The 19,515-nt window shown below is 32.5% G+C and overlaps 1 protein-coding gene across 1 annotated transcript in view; it reads left to right on the plus strand.

Moving 5' to 3' along the window:
- LOC141665664 (uncharacterized) overlaps nucleotides 1-18,869 on the plus strand; it is a 65,038-nt gene extending 46,169 nt beyond the window's left edge. The window contains exons 3-5 of the mRNA XM_074471650.1: nucleotides 17,847-17,975; nucleotides 18,150-18,280; nucleotides 18,389-18,869. Of these exons, the coding sequence (XP_074327751.1) occupies nucleotides 17,847-17,975; nucleotides 18,150-18,280; nucleotides 18,389-18,836 (708 nt within the window). The 3' untranslated portion in view covers nucleotides 18,837-18,869. The remainder of the gene's footprint in view (nucleotides 1-17,846; nucleotides 17,976-18,149; nucleotides 18,281-18,388) is intronic.
- The last annotated feature ends 646 nt before the right edge of the window (nucleotides 18,870-19,515 follow it).

Consider the following 19,515-nt stretch of genomic DNA (forward strand, 5'->3'; position numbering starts at 1 on the left):
AATAAAATCAACGAAATTTTTTTAAAATCCATAGATTTTTAAAAATACTTTAAAATATGAAATGAATACATCCTCTATAAATTAGACATATGCAATATATAAAAGTTTGATTCAATCAATGAATCAAAAATATTTAAATTAAATAAATTTCATTCCAGCACTAAACCAAACACATGTATGATATCATGAATGATTACTCAACCCCATACCGGTCTAACCCGATTGCTTATTCCAAACTCATATCGTCTTCTTAACCGAACGACCCCATAAAAAATAGATTAGAGAATAATAGATAATAGATATATAAATATAAGTTTTATTGCCACGTTATGATATTTTTATTTTTATGTATACAAAATTAAAGAAAATTATTTATATAAACATCTTAATATATATAAAGAAAAATCCCCAGGAGCTCCAGAATCGTCTGAAAATTATTTATCTATTTTTCTACAGCTCCTCAATTTTAATTCAATAAAATTAAATTTCTTTTTATACATTCAAATTAATAGGGAAGATAATAAATATCTATAAATCAATCCTATTTAAAATTTGTTGATTCTAATTATTACGAATTAATAAGGAAGATAATAAATATATAAAAATCAATCCTATTTAGAATTTGTGCATTCGAATCAATTTGAATTAATAGGAAAGATAATAAATATTTAGAAGTCAATTCTATTTAGAATTTATTTAGACAATTTTTTACTTTTTTATCAAACAACTTAAATTGTAATTTCCTATTAAAAATTTAAAGTTCACTTAAAAGTTAGAACTTCCTCATTTATGTCCTATATTTTAGAAAATAAAATCCAAGTACATGTAAAAGTAGAAATAAAATCCAAGTTTATATAGAGTATAAAATTTCCTTATTTAAGTTTTGTTAGGTCCCAATGTGTTTGTAGAAGGGGGGTTGAATACCAACAATACCGAATAATCGAATTTAGTGCGGAATAAAAATTGAAACAAAATTCAAGTTAAATAAAAATATTATTAAACTTGAAAGGTGTTACAACAACGGTATCGATTACAAGGGTTTAATCTCAAATTAATTATCACAAATCTAGAATAAATTCGACATGAACTTTTTCTATTTTCGCAATAAAAAGAATCAAATGCTAAACGCAATTTGAGATTAAGTTCTAGGGATTTTGATCCACTAGATAGTTACACAAGAACAAGAGAATGATTTCTAGTTGTTTGGATTTAACTTTAATTACTAGAAATTGTGATCTTGAATTTAGCAGATGAAAATGAAATATTGTGCTCGGCTTCTACTTCTGTTCTTTAGTTTTGATTTTGGATGATAGTCTTGAATGTCTGCTGCTGCTTCTGTCTTTATATTTCAATCAACAGAATCACTTGAACTGGAATGACAATCGGTTGAACTAGCAAGACAATCTGCTGAACCAATAGAACTTTCGGTATGACAATCAGTTTAAGCTAGTATGACTTTCGGCAAGACTATCTGTTGAACTAGCAAGACTATCAAACTGAACTAGCAAGACTATCTCCTTCCAGTAGAACTTTCGGTGAGACAATTGAAATGACTTGGCATGACAATCGGTATGACAATCCAGATTGTCATGCTAGTTCAATTTCAATTGTCTTGCTGAATTAAAACTGATTTTAATCCAATTAAAATTCTGAAAATTCGTAATATTAATTCAGAATTAATTAATCAATTAATTCAATTAATCGATAAATTAATCTTTGCAGATATAATTTATTTTCTTAATTAAATTATATGACTTAATTAATTAATAGAGAATTAATACTAATCTTGAGCAACAACCACTCTTCTGAAAATCTTTCTAAAAATCACTGAGAATTATGAATCAATTCCACCACTTCAATGTTGACACTCGATGTACTGTCTGGTTCATGAGTGACTAACTTCCGTGACGTTTCTTCATGTCTTGACTTTGATACTTGATTTTCTTCAGATTAAATCCCTGTAATTCTCTGATACCCTAACAAGATCTCTGTCACTTGATTAAATCCACAATCTTGATTTGTATCACTGAGGCTTGATCAATTTCTTGAACTTCTTCCAGTGAAGTAATTCCTCAAGTCTGTAGATGAACCTTGTTTCTGAATCCTTTGACATATGTTACTTTGAGAGATCTCTTTGACGGTAGATCCACTATTTACTTGTTACATTCTTATTTGAGTTGAGTTAAATCCTCGAATATACAAATAGGCTATGACATATGCCCTACAAGTTTTCATATTTTAAAAAATAAAATCCAAGTTCATGTAAAAGTTGAAATAAAATTTAAGTTTATTTAGAAGTATATATAATTTCATTAAAATTATGTTCGAAACTTATAATAATAAAACTTATACAACTTATTCAAAATAGAAAAGAAAAAAATTGCTATTAACATATTCAAAATGGAAAAGACTTATAATAATTAAAACTTATTTTAACTTATTTGAAATAGAAAAAAATACTAAAAACATATTCGAAATATAAAAGAAAAAATAAATTACAACAATTATATATAAGTGAAGATTCTTCAAAAATGTATGATATTTAAAGAATTTCTTGAATGTAAACAGCAGGAAGGAACCAAGACCATGGAGTTAAAAGAAGTCAATAGACATTTCACGTACAAATATTTAATATTATTTACCGGAAGGTTTTTTTTTTTAGTTTTGCACGCCTCCGGCTCTCGAATGTAAAATCCTAAATTTTAGATAAGGCTATAATAATTAAAAATTATTTTAGTTTATTCAAAATAAAAAAATATTGCACTGACATATTCGAAACGCAGAATACTTACTTGTATTTTTGGTCCATATTTGCAAATAGTGACATAGATAACAAAACTGTGGACAAAAAAAATTCTTTATGTACCCAATTCATAAAAGTAGAGTTTTTTTTCCAGCTTACATAGTTTCATCCATACATAACAGTTCTTGTGTGAAATATTTATTGGTACATGATGTGATTTTGGTTTGAAATGTATATTGGTACATGATGGTCTATCTGTCAAATTTTCTTCTCTATAATTGGGTTGATGTGTCCCTGATGTTCTTCATCGATTCAACATATGTGGGAATGTTGTTTGCAATTCACTAAAAGTATGCGCTACTTTATACTCTAATCTAACTTGCTTGTTTTATTTTAAATCATAAAGTAATATAATATAATTTGAATAAATAAATACAAAAAAATATTGTGTTTAAATATTTTTGATAATTTATAATAATTAAAACACCAAATATTTCTATAATACGCGACACGCGCACACACGTATCACGTGTATGAGTGGAAATATAAGATTAGGTGGGCGCGTGATCTGATTTTCATATGTAGTAGTTTATTATTATTATTTAACACTACTTTGAAATATAGTCCATCTATATATTATATATCATTTATTCATACTATAATGTGAATTAATATATTATAATCAGAATTAAGATATGTAAAACTAAAATTATGATATTTTTTTTAATAAATAATAACAATAATACCAAATATTATTTCATTCATGCGACACACACACACACATACATACCATGTGTATGATTGAAAACACAAGTAACGTAATTTTCAGTGCAATTATTTATCTATAGTAAATTTTCATTATTATTTTATTTTTACACTAAATTAAATAATTTAAAATTGTATAAAGAGACCTTATATGATACATAATATATTACAATCTGAATCAATAAGTATACAAATTTGATCAATATTAAAATATGTTAATAGAAACACAATAATTAAACTATCAAAATTTCCTTCATTCATGCGATATGCACACTCTTATAATTTGTGATATAAAACACAAATGAGTGATTTACAATTGGTAAGAAAATGTCTAAATTAGTGTATATGCTCAATTTTGAAAGCCCTAAATATTAATTATATTTTTAAAAGTAAGCACAATGATAAGTTTGTCATTATATTTTAATTCATGCGACACTCATACACACATATAATTTGCATGATTAAAAACACACGTGAGTGTTTGGTCTAGTGGTAGGTGATGTGCAATCTAGTGTATGAATTCATGTTCGAATCCATTTAAATAATTTTTTTTAAAAAAAAATTGTAAGTCTAATGAAAATTTAGACATTTTAAACTGAATAAATTATCTTAATATTTATATGGAATAAAATGTCTCTTGAACAAATAGCCCCAAGTTGGGCTATCACGGGTCATTATCTAATAATGTTTTAGAATGCATAGCGTATAATTTAAAAAAATTTAGTTTGTGCCGATTTTGTTAGAAATAAAGTATATAGCCCCTAATAATTTAGAATAAAGTGTACAAAAATATCAGTGGAAATAGCTTATTCTCAATCATTTTCTAGCCCGTTGACTAAATTCGAAAGTAAAAATAATACATTTTATCTTGATAAAGCTCTGACATCATTTGTGAAAACGATCAAATTTTGAGTATTTTTTAGAAATTAAGTGACATTCTGATGCTGAGTTCAGAATAAACTCAAATATATTAGTCCAAATAAAAATTTGAAATAGTTTTACCCATAAGTACACATAATAATACTCGGTTTATCTTATTATTGTTGACTTTTATAACTTTACAGTCAATTTGATTAAATGACTAAAGTAGAAAATATAAAAAGAAATAGTTGATTAAAATTTGGAGAAAAATATCCTAAAGTACGTACTTAAAAGAGTTATATGAGCACGTAGTGTATTTTTAATAGTCTAATTTTTTAATCAAATTCTGTAATCATAAAAATACCCATGCATTTAGGAGCATTAAGCCCTGAAAATATTCGGTAGTCACAATATATATAATTCCAAATATTAACTTCTTCAAGACACACAATCATATCTAATATGTGTATGATTAACAATATATATGGTTGTGTGACTTGGTGGCATTATGTTGTGTAGAGTATTTTTAAGACCGGGTTCGATTCCACTAAAAGCATGGCAAATGTAAAAAAAAACAAATAATTAAAAATTATTCATTAGTCACAGTAAATATAATACTAAATATTAACTTATTCAAGACACACAAGCATATCTAAAATCTATATGATTAACAATTCATATGATTTAGTACCTTAGTGGTATGTTGTTGTATAGAGTATTTGCAAGATCAGAGTTCGATTCCCACCAAAAGCATTTTTTTTATAAATGGTAACTATAAGGGAAATTTAGACTTTTCAAGTTAAATAAAATGACTCACCATTTAAATTGAATAAAATGTCATGGCAAATGTAAAAAAAGACAAATAATTAAAAATTATTCGTTAGTCACAGTAAATATAATACTAAATATTAACTTTTTCAAGACACACAAGGATATCTAATATCTATATGATTAATAATTCATATGATTTAGTACCTTAGTGGTATGCTGTTGTATATAGTATTTGCAAGACCAGGGTTCGATTCCCACCAAAAGCATTTTTTTATAAATGGTAACTACAAGGGCAATTTAGACTTTTCAAGTTAAATAAAATGACTCACCATTTAAAATTACTAAATATTAATTTCTTCAAGACACACCAGCATATCTAATATGTATATGATTGACAACTCATATGATTTAGTACCTTAGTGGTATGCTCTTGTATATTTGCAAGACCAGGGTTCCATTCCTACCAAAACCATTTTTTTATAAATCGTAACTATAGGGTCAATTTAGATATTTCAAGCTAAATAAAATGTCTCACCAATGCCCTATGTTGGGCTATTATATATATAACTAGCTCTATAGCCCGTGCAATGCACGGGCATGCTCTATATTGCGTTAATTTAATTTTATAATTGTAATTGCTAATGGTATATTTATGTTATTTTCCGATGGATAAATGATATATTTATTTGTGTATGTGAGCATGAGTATTTGTGGTATGATTAAAATGTTGTTGCGATTATTTGTTTTAATTACAATTATTGACAGTATATGCATGTCGTTACCCGGTGGATTGAGTACGTATTTATTTGAATATATATGAGTTATTTTTTGGATGTGGTGATATTTGGGTTGAACGTATTCTTGAAAATATGACTGAAACAATATAGGTCAGAAGTGGTATTTTTTTGTTGTCCACTGCTAATGGTGATCCATGTGGGTTGTTTTTAAAATATTTGTGGTATTTATTGTTGTCCCTGCTAAAGGTGATCCATGGGGGTTGCTGTAAAAGTGTTTATGTTTATTCGAGAATACTGCAAAATATAGTAGTTTGTACATTTATAATTTTATTTTTGATTGTTATTTGAATATTTATTCTTGACCTCAATAACTTTTCACATCCCTCATTCAATATTAACAAATACATAGTTCTGAACATGTTAGACTTCTTATGGTTTCATTTGATACAAAAAGTCAAAAATATTAATAAGATTATCTGCTTCCGTCGCTGTCATTCTTTCAAGTTGTGATGTGTAAGGTCGCAACTAAACATCAATATAAACCAACACGATCATATATTTAATGAAGGCTATAAACCAAAAATTGCATGTATGTCTGTATTCATTTTCTACCATACATTTCAAAGAAAATAACACATGAGAAATAGAATGGTATATAACTCACTTTGGATGATTAAAGAGAATAATAACAAGATATCTTGGAGGTCGATTACTTATACATAACACAATCTTTAGCCAGTGTGATGCACATGCATTCTCTAAATATGTATAAAATATTGGTTTGTTCATAATTATTCAATTTGTTTGTATGTTAAAAATGTGATTAAAAATATTTTATGTATTTGATGTGTTAAAAATGTGATTGATTAGTGATACAACACTTAATGTCAATACAAGTTTGAATTGTACTTATATATATATAGGCCTTTACTCCGTGGAGAATCATCTTATATGGAGAACCGTGGAGAACCATTGTTTTTATCATATAATCTCATCATAAATTGTAATTTTTTATTTTAAAAAATATAAAATTCGATGCTAATCTAGAATATAAATATAATAAAAAATTTAACAATTAAAATTTGATAAAATTACTTGATTTTAAATTTGATTCTATAGTGAAATAATTTTTAATAAGTGTGATTCTACTGTGATTCTGGTATAGAACCAAATTTAAACTTTTTCAATGGTTTTTTAAATAAAAAATTGTGTAACTTCGATTTTTAAGTTGATAATTAAAAATTTTAACTATATATGATGAAAAATAAAATAAATTATATATTTTATATTTTTTAAATAATGGTTCTCCGCGATTCTCTACATAAGAGGGTACTCCATGAAGTGCTACCCTATATATATATATATATGAAAGTTCTTTAATCTTTGTCTAAATTCAAATTTATTTGTACCATAAAAATATAATAGTTAAAGTGACAGTAGTATATATATTTTATCTAATTAGATGCATAAATAGTTCAATGCACACATGTATGTATCTAATTAAATTTATTTGTTAGGTCACACACACACTGTAGAGGGGGTGAATACAGTGTATAGTACACTCAAATCGAACTTTAAGAACTTAAGTAACAGAAAACAAACTTTATTGAAACAATAAACTCTGTTACAGTATGGAACTGTTACCTCTCAGTGATGAACAATATCACGAGAGCTGCTAGGGTTACAATGAATAATCTTCTCGAATAATGATAACACTTATAGTGTAAACCCTATGTCTGTGTTTATATACTACACAATTACAAGATAATCGCTAATTGATATGGAATATAATTCTGCTTCCTAAAATATATCAATCAGATATCTTTTCTTCCAAGTATTCCATTCTTCACGGAATTCCTTCTTCATGCATATCTCTTCTTATGTTTATCTTGATCTTCTTTCCTTTAATCAGCTACTGTCCTTATCTGATCGTCCTTCAGCACTTAAGTTCTGATATCTAACTTCTGATGATTATCTCCTGATAATATAAGTACCGATATCCTTAAGTCCTGACTTCCAGTATAAGTACTGATCAACAGTTAAGTACTGATTTATCCTGTTCAATTAAGATCTGAAAGCTAAACATAAAACATATTAGCCATGACATTATCAAATATATCTAACAATCTCCCCCAACTTGTAAATTAGCATAATATACAAGTTTAACAGATATTTGATGATGTCAAAAACATTAAGTACAAATGCATGAGAATTAGACTAGATAACTACAACTTACAGTCCTTAAAACTTTACCAATATTCAACTTCTGATAACAACTTCAGTCTGTATAAATATCAGAATTTAAGCAGTTGTAGATCTTCGACTTGGCTTCATCATCTGATCTCTCTGATGTCAGGAGTTGTTCTGAGATAGTTCTTCAACAAACATTTCTCAGCATATCTGAGTTCATCAATCATTCTCCTTTTGACATCTTTAAGCTCTGCAGTATCTTCACCAGTTTGAAAGATTGCAGCTCTGAGATCATTGATCTTTGCTTTTCTCAACTCCTGATCTAGTCTTATGACATAAGCTTTGTCAGACTCCAGATTGAATTCAAGTCCCTTAATACCAAGATATGTTCTGATCTGTGCAGTATTAGGCTTCATATCAACAATATCACCATTGTGATCTCTGTACTTTGGAACATATGTGCTGTCAGACTTAACAGAATAAAGCCTTTTCTGTCTCTGAATCTGTTCTTTTAAGTAGTTTGCAGCAGTCCCTGTTATTCTGTCATCCACTTGAAGTAAGAAAAGTACATGCTCCAATTCTTCAAAATACTTCAATGGAATGGCATTTTGTCTTATATGATAAACCCTACCATCTGTCATGAAATACAACATGATGTATTCTTTCAAGTAGGTATGGTAAACCATCTGTACAGATTCCAGTTGATTCAATCTCTCAGGAGTTGCTCCAATACCTGGTTCACTCAAGGAAGTTGGATCATTGGTAGTGTTGTGTACTCATCTTTCATCAGCACTTCCCAATCCAGTTTTATCTCTTGCTTCCTTTCCAATGACTACTCTTGCTTCAAAACCACTTGCAATAGTCTTCAAAGATTGAGTCTGTTTTGCTTTAGTGAATCCTGGTAGGAGTGTCTTTGGTCTATCTTCTGATATCAAGTTAACTTGAGCTGTGTCAGAGGTTACTTGCTTCTTTTGAATATCAAAACTTACAATTTCTTGACTCTGAACAACTTGAACCATGTCAGAGGTTTTTTTTAGAACTTTTCTTGAAGTCAGAGCAAGATCATCCTTTTCATCAGTAATTTCTTCATCCTCAGGAGGTACATAAACCTTGATAGGTTCACCAACCTTTTCTTTACCCTTGGATCTTGGATCTATCTGCGGTTGTGATCTAGCCAATGTTGCTTCAGTATGTGTCCTTTCTTTGATCACAATGCCTTTGAGTTTTGGAAGTGACTTTTTACCAGAAGCTTCAGATTTGGATGTGACTTTCTCTGATTTAAGTCTGGCTTCTTCTTCCTTTAAACTTTCCAAGTCCATTCCTGGATTTTCTTGAAGAAATAACCGTCTTGACATTTCCTCATCAAGATCTAAAAGTTCATCAGAACTTAACTTTTTACCAGCAGCAGAACTTATTCTTTTCCCAGTATCAGAACTTGTCCTGCGACTAGCTTGTCTTGATGTAAACCTTCTACCTTGACTATGACCGCTACCCATTCTGGAGTATCCTTGGTCATCATTTCCATCATCCCTTCCTTACAGTGTCTTGTTAGTTTTGCATTTGGACTTAATTACCTTCTCCCCCTTTTTGGCATCAGCAGGTAGTAAAAGAGAGATAAGTAATTCCACTGAGGATTGGATTTCAGTAAGTTGTGATTGCTGAGAAGCTTGATTTGTCAGAATTTCATCAATCTGAGCTTGTTGATGATCTTGAGTCTTCTCAATATAAGCAATTCTGTCAATGGTAGGTTGGAAGAACTTTTTCTTATCAATTTTCCAAACTTGTTCTTGTTTGATAAAATTCTCCTGAATCTTGTGTAGCTCTGCATGAGTAGTTGAATGAAGACCTTGTAGATGTTTAGTACTCAATGCAGTGACCCTAAGCTGGGTTTTAAAATCATCAGAATTTAACATTGCATCAGCTTTAGTCAAGTGCTCAGCAAGATGTTTTTCAGTTGGAACACATGAAACTGAGTTCCATTCCTTAGTCCACTCCTGACCTGCAGGAGTTTCACTCCAAGGTACAGGTGCTTCCCCGGTAATAAACTGCTTAACCAATTTAGACTTAGGAAGAGTCTGTTGAGGAGTATGTCCGGAAGGACCTGCTGCATCAGTATCTACAACATGAGCAGTTGGAGCAGCATCACCAGTATCTCCAGCATGTGCAGCATCAGAACTTAAAGAATCAGTATCTTCTGATAAGACAACAGTGTGAGTAGCAATGGAGGCTTCAGCATCCTCTAATTGCTGATCTTGTTCTAAGTTCTGATCAACAGCCATATCCTGATGCTCACCTAAATTCTGATCATCAGCATCTTGATGTAGAGAAGGTGTTGTTGATAACTCTGGAGTTTGAACAGCATCAGTAACAGGTGTTGTGGAACGAATATTTGTTGTTGGAGCTTCTAAGAGAATTACTGCAGGCACAACCAAGTTTTGAACATCAATATCAGCACTTGTTCCTGGATCAACAGAAGACACAGAGGGTGTGTTAGCCTTTTCAGAAACAACTTCCTGAGATGGAGTTGATGGAGAAGAAGTGACTGGAGCAAATTCCTTGTCTTGTGAGATCAGAGATTCCTGATCCCCTTCCTTAGCTGCTTCCTCTTCATCATCTGAAACTGGCCTTTTTGCCCTCTGTTTCTTGTATCTCGTTGTTGATTTGGATTCCTTGGGAGTTTCAGGAACTGTCATTCTTCTAAGCCGTTTAAGAAGCCTAGATCCCCCAATTCCAGAATCCTTCTGAGAAGTCACTTTCTCAGCTTCACCTACAACAGGTTCTGAAGAAGGAACCTGTTCCTCAGTATCGGATTCATCTCTCAGTACAGTCCTCCTCCTCTTTTGAGGTGTTTGAGGAATAGTTTTTGTCCTCTTTGGCTTGGAGGATGAGGGTTGAACAGTTTGTGAAGTAGAGAGATAGGATTTGAGATAAGTCTTGAGGGTAGGTTGAGTAGTATGAGTGGTAGGTGCTGAGGATGATGGTTTTTGAGTGTTTGTGGTTGGTTGGACATCAGAGTAAATAGATCTATAAGTATCAGGATCAGCATTTACTAGGATCTGTTTTACAGACGGAGGAATCTGTAATGGTCTAACCACTGTTTTCTTTGTATCAGCATTTACCAGATCATTAAAGTATCGTTTTACAACTCTAAAAGGTGGGGTTGAGGAACTGACTAATTGAGGTTCATCAGTACAAAAAGTATATATAAGTTGACAGAATCTAGCAAAATAGACAACATTTCTATCCTCTGTCATCCTATCCCCAATAGAACCAATTATTCCAGTTGCAAAATCAAAATGAGTTTGATGGATAATAGCATACCCTATGTGCTGACTCAGAATTGGGATAGCATCAAAATTTGAATATTTGTTCCCAAAAGCTTTGGTGATGTAGTCAAAGAAGAAACTCCATTCTCTTCTGATGTTAGCCCTTTTTAACTGCCCAAGCTTTGCCAAACTCTTTTCATATCCCAAATCAGCCATTAACTCCTGAAGTGCTGATTCCTCTGGAGTTGAAAAAGTACAATTTTCTGGGAGATGTAGAGCTTTGCGTATTGTACCAGGAGTGATTACAAAAGATGAATCACCCACTTCAAAAATAATACTGGGAGTGCCATGTTTACCACCATCATCAAAGTGCCCAGTCCGCCAAAATGTCAGAACTTGTTTACTTGAAAAGACTTCAGGCTGAGTTAATGCATACCCAATCTCACTGTGTGCAAGAAGATCTTGCACAAAATGCAATTCAGATGGAGCATCAGCATGATCAAGAATTGCAGCATAGTTGTTTGGAACAAACTTAGCTCCATCAATGATTAAATCCTTAGGTGCCATGTGAAAAATTGAGATTCAAAAGTGCCTGTTAGGTGTTTGATAAAATGTCTGTATGAAAAACCGACGTGAGAAGAAAGAGAGTAAAAGTAAGTAGAGAGAAAAAATATGAAGGAAATAAAAGATTAAAGAAATCCACTCTCTGTTGTACTTATACTCTGAACAAAAATGTTACTGTTGGACACCTGTCAGACATGCAGTAATAACGGACAGTTACTGGGCTCGAGAAAACAGGAATCATTACTTACCCATTTGCCTAGTTTCAAGGAAAAACCGTTCCATTTATCAAGAGAAACAGTTTTAATTCAAAATTTAAACCGTTATCACTGATTGAATTATTTTTCACTGCATCATTAATATTCTGAAAATAAATCACATGAAAATGACCAAGAGAAATTAGATAAGTGCTGAAAACGAATCAGAACTTAATATAAAACAAAATTTATATGGTCATCAGAATATCAATCAGGATTTATCAACACAAGATAAAATAACTCAGAGACAAAATTTTGAAGTAAAAACAACTTTCATTAATATATCAAGACAATACATTCATGAAATGGAAATTACATCAATACTTATACAAGATTTTCCCTAAGCTTCTAAACATAACATCAACAGCCTTAGTCCTAGCTAAGAAGCCTGACAAAGCTGATGATGAAGAAAAATAGGAAGAAGACGAGATTAAGTCATCTTCTTCTTCCTACTCTCGACAAACAGAATGGCGAGTCGGATGATTCGCTCTTGCTAGCGGAGACGATGAAGATGAAGTTCTCTTCGAACGGCCACCAGATCACATTTGATAACCTCTAGAAATTGAATCCAGAGATTGTGAGGAATGTTGGTGATTAGGTATGGAGTTGGAATTCCATTCAAAAAGACATGCACAGTCTCATCACCATAATTGTAGAACCAGCCAAATGCAGCCATTTGTGATGATAAATGAGAAACGAGAGTGAATTTGTGATAAAAGTGTGATGGGAAGGCTGATGTGAAGTGGTTGCTTATATAGGCAAGAGAATGCCAGGAGACGCAAAGAAATTGAATGCTGACAGGTAGAATTAATTCTACCTCGTCTCCCTAGACTTTGAAAAAGAATAATATTCATTGGAAAGAGGAATCATGGTTTAAAACGCACAAGAAACAAGAAACAGTGGGCTGTTGAAGTACGAATACCATTAATCCTAATCATAGTGACTATTAATCTTCCACTTCAACATATTCTAGTTCGAACTGAGACTGTTACCAAATTTTATTCACAGATAAGCCAAGTAAAGGATTAGATTGAGAAATCAGAACTTAGACCTATACCAGAACTTAACAGTCATCAGAACATAATTTCTTAACTCGAAAGAGGAATGCCCATCTTAGTAAATCCTCATACAAGTTCTGAGTTATAGACTTCAGAACTTAATCATCAGAACGTATAACTAGAACTTGTCCTCAGAATTTGTGCAAAGTGACACAGTGACTGTTTATCTAAAATAAATAGACCACCACAGTAATTTTCATCATTCATATGGAGTGATTAGTGTGTGTATTAAGCTAAATAACAGACAAAGAGTAAAGTCTGATTCACTTCAGTACATCTTAGAAATAAGGCATAATTAAAATTTTGCTAAAGAGCTGTCTTTATCCTGAAACCTACTGATGAATGAGGTCATGCATGAGTCCACCTCAACTGTTTTGTGCTAATTTTATGCATCTTTTAAAATTCTATTTTACAGTGGCTTCTCAGTGTAAGTGAGTCACGACTGTTTATCAGAATTTATGCTATTATCAGAGTATTTCTCCAGTAATCATAGAGTGTGAAAAGTCACCAAGAAAATATTTTGCTTTTCTAATGCATATTTACTTAATACCAGCAATGCACTTGGGTCGTCCCTTCCACATTTTTACTCTAGATCTCAAAGGAGTACCTGATTTTATTCTTTGATCTTTTTGCTTTTTCTTTTGATAAGTGAGGTTTATCAGCACTTAGTACATTCAGCAGTTTTACTAGTATCAGAACTTAACAGATGAGTAGCATTATTCTAATTTGTGACTTAGTAATAAGATATACAAAGTAAACTCAACTAAACTCAATTATCAGAATTTGCTAGTGTCATAAGATTTGCACTGAAATAATTACTTCTTACATGGAATCATTTATTTATTGAAGACTACTAGGTCAGTATCTAGCACAGTTATCCTCATAGGATTGAATAATTACTTAAACAGACATATCACTTATCAGAGTTGAGAAATATATATCAGACAACAGTCAGTACTTAAAAACATTTATCAATTAAGCACAGAATATACAATGAGATTAATTCTGTAAATAATGAGCATAAAGTCTGATAACATAGAACAAGACTAGGCAGATTTAGAGAAAGAACCTGAAACCATTCCAAGTTCATTTACCAATCTTGTAAAAGTAGCTTCACACAGTGGTTTTGTGAAGATATCTGCTAGTTGTTGATCTGTGGGAACAAAATGCAATTCCACTGTAACTTCATCCACATGTTCCCTGATGAAGTGGTACCTGATGCTGATGTGCTTTGTCATAGAGTGTTGAACTGGATTACCTGTCATAGCAATAGTACTTTGATTATCACAGTAAATAGGGATTTTGAAATATGTTAACCCATAATCCAGTAACTGATTCTTCATCCAAAGAATCTGTGCACAACAGCTTCCTGCAGCAATATACTCTGCTTCTGCAGTTGATGTGGAAATTGACTTTTGTTTCTTGCTGAACCAAGAAACCAATCTGCCTCCAAGAAATTGGCAGCTTCCACTTGTGTTTTTCCTGTCAATTTTGCAGCCTGCAAAATCTGCATCTGAGTAACCTATTATTTTAAAGTCTGATTCTCTAGGATACCACAATCCCAGATCAGTTGTTCCTTTAAGATACTTAAAGATTCTTTTCACAGCTGTTAAGTGAGGTTCTCTTGGATCTGCTTGAAATCTTGCACAAAGACAGGTAGCATACATGATATCAGGTCTACTAGCAGTTAGATAGAGTAGAGAGCCAATCATACCTCTGTAATCAGTAATATCTACTGATTTACCAGTATCCTTATCCAGTTTTGTTGCAGTGGCCATGGGAGTGGATGCACTTGAACAATCTTGCATTCCAAATTTCTTCAGCAAGTTTCTGGTGTACTTAGATCGACAAATGAAAGTGCCTTCTTCATTCTGCTTGACTTGAAGGCCCAGAAAGTAGTTAAGTTCCCCCATCATACTCATCTGATATCTTGACTGCATCAGTTTGGCAAACTTCTTACAAAGTCTGTCATTTGTAGATCCAAAGATGATATCATCAACATAAATCTGGACAAGAAGTAGGTCCTTTCCATGGTTGAGATAGAAAAGTGTTTTGTCTATTGTTCCTCTATTGAATCCACTTTCCAGAAGAAACTGAGCTAAAGTCTCATACCATGCTCTAGGAGCTTGCTTAAGTCCATAAAGTGCTTTATCAAGCCTGTAGACATAATCTGGATGTTTGGTATCTACAAAGCCTGGAGGTTGTTCAACATATACCTCCTCCTCCAATTCTCCATTGAGAAAAGCACTTTTCACATCCATTTGAAAGACAGTAAACTTTTTGTGAGCAGCATAAGCTAAAAATATCCTTATGGCTTCTAACCTAGCAACTGGTGCAAATGTTCCATCATAATCAATTCCTTCCTGTTGAGAATATCCTTTTGCAACCAGTCTTGCCTTATTCCTTGTAATTATGCGATCACTGTCAGTTTTGTTTCTGAATACCCATTTTGTACCAACAACAGATCTATTCTTTGGTCTTGGCACTAGGGTCCAGACTTTGTTTCTTTCAAATTTATTTAACTCTTCCTGCATTGCTTGCACCCAATCAACATCTTGAAGAGCTTCTTCAACTTTCTTTGGCTCAGTCTGAGAGAGAAAAGAATTGTAGAGACATTCATTTAAAGTACCTGTTCTAGTTCTGACACCTGCATCAGGATTTCCAATTATCAAATCAGGTGTATGTGATTTTGTCCACTTCCTTGCAGATGGAAGATTGTCTCTAGAACTGGATGCTCCCCCATGATCCATGCTATCTTCATTTTCATTTTCTGATGCTCCCCCTGAAACTATGCTCTCTGAGTTGGATTCTTCAGTATTTAGATTTTCGGCACTATCAGAACTTGGCTTATCAGAACTTGACGAATCAGAACTTGAAGAGCCAGATGCATGTTCTGATGTTCCTTGAGATGAGGTAGGATCTTGAGTATGCTCTCCCTGCATAGGTGCATCTTCCTTTGACGTAGTTACCACAGTTTCAATAACATCAGAGTTTAATCCATCAGAGTTTACGGTATCAGGACTTAGACTGTCAGGATTTTCAGTATCAGAATTTGAGTCTTCATTTTCAAATCTCAGTTGATCATGGTCAATGAAATCTTCAAGACCAATAATCTTCTTGTCATCAAAAGAGAAATTGATTGATTCCATGACCACTTTTGTTCTCAAATTATAGACTCTGAAGGCTTTTGTGGAAAGTGGATATCCAACAAAGATTCCTTCATCAGCTTTTAGATCAAACTTTGATAGCTGTTCAGGATGAGTCTTGAGAACAAAACACTTGCATCCAAATACATGAAAGTATTTCAAATTTGGCTTCTTTTTCTTCACCATCTCATATGGTGTTTTTCCATGCTTGTTAATGAGTGTTGCATTTTGAGTAAAACAAGCAGTCTGCACAGCTTCAGCCCAGAAATAGGTTGGAAGCTTTGCTTCTTCAAGCATTGTACGTGCAGCTTCAATGAGAGTCCTATTCTTTCTTTCAACAACTCCATTCTGCTGTAGAGTTCCAGGAGAAGAAAATTCCTGCTTTATTCCATGGTTTTTGCAGAACTCTTCCATTATCAAATTCTTGAACTCAGTGCCATTGTCACTCCTTAAAATTTTCACAGAATCTTTGACCATTTTATCCAGCTGTTTGACATGATCAATCAAGATAGATGCAGTTTCACTTTTTGTGTGCAAGAAATACACCCATGTGTATCTGGTGAACTCATCCACTATGACCAACGCATACTTCTTCTTTGTAATAGACATGACATTTACTGGACCAAATAGATCAACATGTAGTAGATGATAAGGCTTAAGAATTGATGATTCAGTCTTGCTCTTGAATGAAGATTTTCTTTGTTTGGCCTTCTGACAGGAATCACAAAGACCATCAGGAGCAAATACTGACTTTGGCAGTCCTCTCACAAGATTTTTCTTGACCAGTTCATTTATATTGTTGAAATTTAAATGAGAGAGTTTCTTATGCCAATTCCAGCTTTCTTCAATTGATGCTCTACTCATCAGACAGATTGCAGAACCATCAGTACTTGTTGAAAGCTTAGCTTCATAGCTGTTTTCCGGCGTTCCATCTTTTAGTTCTGTCGTGGTCGCCGATCTGTGTTGATATAGTAGTTGAGATGTGTACTACAGCTCTGTATGTATGTGTGTATATATGGGGTATATCAGTTTTCTTTGGCTCTGTGAATATAAGTCGGTTGACTGTTTTGTTTTATTTTTTATCATTATTTCTTTAAATAAGATACGGTTCACGTGCCTACTTTAAATGTGTTACGCAGATCATCACTTACTCCCTTTTTTGACAGCTGTTTAGTACCTCATTTAAATACTTCTATTAAGGATGATACATTATTGTTTTATTATCTATTTGATTTAATTTATGAGTTATGACTACTAAATTATTTATAAAATATATTTTAATATTTTAATATTTGTCGTATCACCGCGCACCTGAATCTCCAAATTTTGAAATTTCCCGAATTTTCATATCCCCGAACTACGCACCCACACCCCCACCCGTGCTTCCTAGCTTATCCCTTTTAGTTTGTGTTTGGAATTTGTAGACTGTTTGATTTTCATGATAGTTATGATGTGTTACATGATCTATCCTCTTAAGTTTTTGCTTTCTAGGTTATAATTTCAAAGAAGGATGCACTGCAGATCCTAGGGCACGCGTTACATTTGGAAGAAAGGGATTTTGTGGAGAATGCTTGCTGGATAATTTCAAACATAACTGCTGGGAAAGAAAATCATATAAAGGTCAGTGTTGAATTATAAGTTTATTGTATAAATTGATAAACTATTCTAATTGCATGCAATTTTAAACTCATACTTTTAATTTTTGATTTTTTTAGTCCCTTTTATGCCCATATCATTGTGCATTGCACATTTAATTAGTTGCAGCTATTTAATCCTTTTGATTGAGTTCGATAGGCTGTAATTGATTCTGGGTTGATTGAACGTCTCTGCGGGGTTGTGGAAAATTATAAACTGCTTGATATAAAAAAGGAGGCGGCTTGGGCAATTTCTAATGCAATATATGGTGTTGGCCCTGATCGGATTGAGTATGTTCTAGTGTTACCCTTTTTTATATATTCATTTTGTAACATCCTTCTATCCATTTTATTAATAAAATTTGATGCAATTATTTTTTTTTATTTTTTTACGGACAGAGACTTGAGGAGTAAATGTGTTGAGCCCTTTTGGTCTATCCTGAAAGTATTCCGTGCTGATCAGGAAATTGTTTCCTTTCTTTTAGAAGGTTTAATAATTTTAGGAGGCCTGAAAGTCTCTTATAATGATCAACCAATTGATGCAGCAGAATTAAAGAAACTTCTGGTAAGACTACGAGGGGCACAGTTTCAGTTGGCTGATGTAGCCAAGGGGCTGGGAAGCTGGAAGAAACCCCGGTATGATGAAAATATTAAAAGATCCTATGATGACAGCGACATTATACTTCATGTAACTGGTACATTCAAAGAGGAAATGCAGCAGCCTGATTTACAAATTTGTCTGGTTTATGAGAGGTTGGAAAAAGAGACAAAGTACGCTTTGAGGCACAGTGACATGTTAGCGAATGAAATGGAAGTAGATCAGCCTAAGAGTTTTTGGTGTATTTAGTTCTAAAATAACCAGTGAATGTTTAAAACTTACTAGGGTTGTGTGAAGTTACTCTGCTCATTTAGTATTAATGTCAGTATCGCTTGAACGATTAACTTATTAAATTTGATGCATCATGTATGTCTGAATGTCAGCAGTTTCTGTTGGTTTTATAAGAATTGAAACACTGGTTGTAAAGGAAACTTTTATTTAAACCAGTGCTGATGCCAAGTTCCTTCACAGGCAAGACATAGGAATTAAGATTTTATTCGGGTTTTTGTATAAAACCATAGAGAACTGATAATATTAGGACAAAATTAGGGTTTATGATACCTGGAGATGCACAAAGGATTATAGAATTTCGGATCATGGTGCCTGCCCTATATGAGAAATCAAGCCCGCATGTTTTTTTAGTACCGGAACCTTATTAGACCCTTAATGCTATTTTTAAGGAGCAAGTCCCCGTACATGAGAGAACTTTTCTTGTATATCATAATTTTCATCGTATTAAATTTTTTGGGATACGGAGTGACTCGTTGGGTCCCTTTTAATATTTAAACAAGGTCCAAACTCCTTTACCGAGTTAGGATTATATATTATGTATTGACAAGTCTTTCAAGGCAGCTCATCCCTCGTCCTTTTAGATTAAAGGTTGACTTATACAAAGGTGTTTGGCATTATGATTTGTAGTTTTTTTTTC

This window comes from Apium graveolens, chromosome 6 (assembly GCF_009905375.1).
Source record: "Apium graveolens cultivar Ventura chromosome 6, ASM990537v1, whole genome shotgun sequence".
NCBI lineage: Eukaryota > Viridiplantae > Streptophyta > Magnoliopsida > Apiales > Apiaceae > Apium > Apium graveolens.